The sequence below is a fragment of the Triticum aestivum genome, chromosome 1D (genome assembly GCF_018294505.1).
Source record: "Triticum aestivum cultivar Chinese Spring chromosome 1D, IWGSC CS RefSeq v2.1, whole genome shotgun sequence".
NCBI lineage: Eukaryota > Viridiplantae > Streptophyta > Magnoliopsida > Poales > Poaceae > Triticum > Triticum aestivum.
This window is the reverse complement of record NC_057796.1, coordinates 4,895,495-4,901,398: the sequence shown is the minus strand read 5'-3', so window position 1 is coordinate 4,901,398 and position 5,904 is coordinate 4,895,495. Positions and strand designations below refer to the sequence as shown.

The following is a 5,904-nucleotide window of genomic DNA, read 5'->3' as shown; positions in this document are numbered from 1 at the left end:
CAGGACACCGTTGAAGGCAATGACTAGAGGAGAGTCAGTGGACCATCACGTCAGTCTGATATGAGGAAGAAGATAATCAATTAGTGGGAAGGATAATGATTGGAGGAAGAAGATGATGATCCGGTTGTCCATTTCCAAACCAAGGGCTCTCGCAAGATCGACTAGCTGCAGTCACTTTCGACGCAACATGTAAATACTCGGCCCCGATCCCAGGTTGAAAAAGAAAACCAATATGCATTATATTTATGACTCGACCAAGCTTTTTCAAAGAAATTGATGATCTCTAAGCTAAGATATGAGCCAATTTTTGGTCCTTTATTCATCTAGAATAGGCTCTTTATCTATACTCGGCTATTCAAAATATTCCATTACATTCACTGCATGCAACGTTTGGCTTCAACCTTGCTGAGGCTAGCTGCTTCCTAGCTTTGGATTACGTACGACATTGCGCACACCCAACGGAGGTTGGCGTGGTCATGGTCGGAGGTTTGAGGATAGCTTACTCGTCCTCTTAAAACCAGTGATGTTATTAGTAGAGGTTGTTAGTAATAATCTTGAGTTTATGTCCGGCAAGATTTGTGTCTAATCTTGAGTTAGCGTCATGTATTAGTTAGCAAGGCTAGGATTTGTCTTGGATTCCCCTAGAAAAAGGAGATGTCTTGGTAGTGCACGTCCGTTCCATGTAGACTAAGTCTGGTTCGTAGTTGTATAGTGGAGAGATTGTACAGTGAGAAAAAAGAGAAAAGAAATAAAGAGAAAAAAACTAAGGTACGAGGCGTACCGTCGGCTATCAGTCTTTTTGTGAGCGTGCCTATTCATCTAGTTTGATGTGATTAATCATGTGGGCAAGTTCAAACTGAGGTTGTAAAATTGAGGCAACTTCGATTGACTTATTGCTTTGCGTAGAGCAATATATGTTTTTGGCTCATATAAGACTGATAGGCTTTAGTTACTTCTATATGTACCATCTGGGATCTATTTTCCTCATTTGTTGTAGAATTTTGGGTCATACTCTCTCCATTTCAAATTAATTGAGTTTCTAGCTTTGTCCGTCGTCAAACAACTTTAAGTTTTACAAAATTTATACAAAAATATACTATGATATATGGCGTCGAATATATATTGCATGAAAATATACTTTGTGATGAATTTAACTAAACTTATTTGGTGTAGTACATGTTGATATATTTTTTACATATTTTGGATCATAGCAATTATTGTCATTGGACAACCAGGACACCGACAAGCGATGCGGTGCAACGGACGGTGTCAAGAGTGGTTGTCATTAGGGTGGTCTATGGACATGGATGTAATTTTTGTTATTTCTGTGTTGTTGGTACTGCCATGCTATGATGAATAGATCATAAGTTTCCTCCCAAAAAAAAGAGTGATTGTCGCTTTGTGGCATCATCTCACTTCAGTTGACCAGCCACCTGGGGGAAGAGATCGATAAAGGGGACAAGTGGTGGTTGAAACCTCCTTTTCCTAACGAGCCATGGTGTGGGTGTGTCTGAACCAGAGAAGTGACACGTGCGGCGAGGAGATGGTGCTATGATGCCCAACAGAGAAAAGAGGAAGTTGAGTTACGACCGCGGTTGCGCAATGAAGATGAGACGAGATTTTTTTTGTCACTCTTGTTAGACAAGCTTGCAGGGCAGGTCCAGGACGAGGATGAGATATGTCGATGACGATGATGGGGCGATGCCATCGTGTGTCATGGGTGGGGAGGGAGAGGATGTGTGGGAGGAGCAGAGATGAGCAGCTTGTTTTTTCCTTAATGCCCATGAAACCTAGGGTTAGCCTATTAAGTTCCTCACATACCAGCATATGTGCCCACCGTCGGCTGATGCGTGGGACCAATGGGAACTGAAGTTCCACTATGAAGGACATAGCGATGCATGACTAGAGTAACTTTTCCCTGCCAAAAAATGGATGGTCGAGAGAGGTAAAAACTGAGTTAAACCCAATTATCGAATGGCTAGCGAACCCCAATATCCTGGGAAGCCCTTGAGATGTTGTATATTCCACCCAAACAGATTGCCCAACCTTATCCATTTTAGCCTTTACCAATGGTGCTACACCCACAAGGCCACCATTGCATTCACTAGACAGATGGAAACTAATGACAACATGCATGCACGACTGGTGCAATTTCTCCCCGTCATGAATCGCATGCCCTAAGCGTGAATGTGGATCTACAGGTTCCATATCGGCCAATCATCTACCTTGCATGAGGATAACTTTGTTCCTGCCAAACAATCCTGAATTTGAGTGTTTATTCTTCATAGTGTGAATATTAGTATATGAAATGGTAGCAACGCAGCTCACATGAAGAAACTCCAATTAAAATCATAGCAAGTATCCCCTTCATGTGAATATAGGCTAGAGACAATCAACCAGATATAACAAAGCACAAGCATAATCCTTTGTGCTTCTGGGAAGGGGTGTCAAACAGAAGGAATAAAATGACTAAACCTCCAGTCTTCTGATATACTTTAGAAACAAACTACTCCTACTCCTACTCCTACCATTCTTTTATGAGATTCCTTGTCCCCATCTTATTACTGAAATTATATTTGGCTGTGTTCAAAACAAGTGGTACTCCGATTAATACATAATTTTCCTAAACGATATGCGTGTGTTGTAAGAACATAGATGTTTGGCATAATTGGATAAGCCAGAGCATCGACTTGGTGGCCTTAGTTCTGACAGCTGCACCTTCACCTGAATGGCTATGTACGTGGCCTCCACCTAAAGCCTGCCACTGATTTTTTTTCTCTGCTTTACTCTCACGGACCTAGGATCATTGGTGCAATTCATCATGGCATAGCTTTGGTGATTACTCTAAATTCTGCGTGGGCATGCATTCATGGTCCTCCAGGGAGATCGCCACCTGCAAACTGCAACTGATCATTATTGCATCGATCGACATGCTGGCCAATCGGTGGTAGTGTGGATCGGGTTTTGCTAGCTGCCGGGCTACATGCAAAGAAGTTACGGTGCCCAAGCCAGTTTTCACAAATAGAGATTGTACATAGTAGACACGACCAAATAAAAAAGTTAAAAGTAGCAACTATCGTGAAATGTCCTTGTTGTGCCTCAATGGAGCTCTGAAGCTCAGAGGCTTCAAGGGAAAAGCTTAGAGATTTAGCACCGGCAATTCTAGAACTGGCCATTCGATGCTCGATAGGGTGCACTACCACATCTCATATGGTCATTCCGGTGTAGTGGCATCCGAGATGTAGATTCTGGTGTGTAGTCGAATTCGAGATATAAAATAGGGCAATGATTTCTACGAGTCTGCCACACCACATGCATGCATGTTAAGCCATGACAAATCGACGCCCTAGATAAATATACTAAGTACCAAACCTACAATATGACAAATGAGGTCAAGTCAATCACAAAAAATGTATTATTTGGACCAAAAGGACAAAGTTTAAATAAAGCTCACATCTTAAGTTCCCGTGAATTTATCTTCAATTAGTAGGTCTTAGCTGTTTTTTGGCTGGTGAGAAGAACATATTTTAACTGGATCTGACTCAGCATCTAGACCTAGTGGCTCACCAAACACACGGGAACGAGCTATAAATTGCCACCTTCACCCTGTTTATTTCCTCAGCAAACACACCGAACCCCAGCTAGCTTGCTTAGCTTAAGCTCCCCACACACCCGATAGCCATGGCCGCTACAAACCCTTCCTACTACCAGAGTGGTGTTTGCCAAGACATCAAACAGAAGGAGCATCTCTTCCACTTATACATGAACCAGATTTTTGATGGTGAGGGTGTCACCAACGCCAACCAAGTCACTGTTGCCAAGCCATCAGGTCAGCTTTTGGGGTTTGGTCACACCATTGCAAACGACTGGACCATACGTGATGGTCCGGCTGCCGATGCAAACCTTGTTGCACGTGCTCGTGGCATGCACATGGGTGCGGGCAAAGTCGACCAGAACTGGTTATTCTGTCACAATATATTGTTCACTGATACCAGGTTGGTTTCCCACCTTTTAGAGGTGTTAGCGTCCCAATTAATTACACTGGATCTATTCATATTTTTTGTGCTAAAATTTGGTGATGTTGACTTCACTTATTATGTTTAAGGGGTCCATCTTTAAAGTTCTTGGAGACTTTGACTTCACTTATGACTTTGACTTCACTTATTAGGTTTAAGGGGTCCAGCCTTAAAGTTCTTGGCGATTTCGTAAGCGGCAAAGATAGTGAATGGGCAATTGTAGGTGGGAGTGGAGAGTTTGCCTATGCACAAGGTGTTGTGGTCGCCAAAGAAATCCAAACTGTACCACCTACTCCTGGGCGTACTTGGGAGCTTCGTATCAGTGCTTTCTGTCTGTGCATCCCCAAAGTGGTGAGATACATTCACCACTAACTATTTTCCTACATTAAGTCCTCTTATATGGTATAAAAATAGCATCTCACCTAATGACATGGATTTACACAAATACCCAGACCCCAGTGACAAAGATGGGACCTTGGGGTGGAGATGGAGGGACATCCTTTGACATCACGGAGCTGCCTCGTTCTCTTCAAACTGTGACAATTAGATGTGGGGACGTGATTAACTCGGTTATGTTTTCCTACACTGACCAAACTGGCCAAAAGAAAACGGTCGGACCATGGGGTGGTGATGGCGCACTTACTGCGACGGTGAGTTATTTTTGATATTCCACTTTAATTTCTACTTTGTTTTCTGCGTATAACTTAAATCTCACATTCTCACACCTATACATCCTCTCCAATCTAGATCACTCTTGCTCCTTCCGAATTTATAAAGCAAGTTCTTGGAACAACCGGTACAGTTGGAGGAGAGACAGTTGTTACATCACTTACCTTGGTCAGCAGCGTTACAACATATGGGCCTTTTGGAAAAGCAAATGGCACCCCTTTTAGCAGCCAGGTTCCCGATGGTAACAACATTGGGGGATTCTATGCACGTGCTGGGGGGTCTGTCAATGCACTTGGCGTTTACGCGTGCCCAATTTAGCACAATGCATGTCTTAACCTGCTTAAGAATCTTCTTGTCTCGTTCGATGCCTCGTTCATTGCAACAGTTAATAAGCAGACGGACAAGGGTCTTCCTTGTCGTGATCTCGTGTACTTGCTTGAAAATGAGACGATGTAATAACAGCTTGATGACTTGCCTCTTTGTTCTTCAATATATATAACCGAGCTTGTTTTGTGTACCTCTCTCTCTCTCACACTCTCTCACTTGTGTGTTGTTCCTACACGGCAAGGCTAAAAAATATTTCATGGCTACAATTTCGCAACACAATTAGATACATTGCAATTCCTGGTTCTGCATATATCAATTAAAGGTAGACAAATGATTTATGAAAAATAATATACATAAGTTGTAAAAATAGCTCCAGAAAAATAATAAAATTTAGGTCTTCAAATATGACACAACGAAAAGGTGCCATATCACCCGAGTGTCCCAACACCCTGTTATCCGGTGGCCAAATACATTAGTGGCCAAATACACTAACATCAGGATATATTCGTGCCACCAACCGGGATCAAAGGTCTCTGTTTCCCGACCTTTGGGCTGCTGAAAAAAGACCTTTGGTCCCGATTGGTGGCACGAACTGGGACCAAAGGTGGGCATTGGTCCAGGTTGGTGCCACGAACCGGGACCAAAGCTTCATGTATATCAGAAACACTTTTGAAAATTTTCATTTTCATCTCACAGGTCCCCCTGACGACGCCGACCTCCTCGATGCCGCCAGGCTGCCCCGACGCCGTCGTCATCGCCCGTGCCCCTCCCCCGCCCCCGAGCCCACACCGACGCCGTCCGCCGCCCCCGAGCGCGCCAGGCCGCGCCCCTGCACCCCGGGCCACCCCAACCGTCGCCGGCTACCTCGCGCGCCGCCCCCGCCGTCGCCCTC

At 44.0% G+C, this 5,904-nt stretch overlaps 1 protein-coding gene across 1 annotated transcript; it reads left to right on the top strand.

The window, feature by feature from the left end:
* Positions 1-3,629: 3,629 nt before the first annotated feature.
* LOC123162041 (jacalin-related lectin 9) lies at positions 3,630-5,202 on the top strand. The gene is made up of 4 exons (XM_044579852.1): positions 3,630-3,995; positions 4,169-4,367; positions 4,469-4,666; positions 4,764-5,202. The coding sequence occupies exons 1-4, from the start codon at positions 3,682-3,684 to the stop codon at positions 5,001-5,003; spliced, it is 951 nt and encodes a 316-aa protein (XP_044435787.1). The 5' UTR covers positions 3,630-3,681; the 3' UTR covers positions 5,004-5,202.
* Positions 5,203-5,904: the final 702 nt, after the last annotated feature.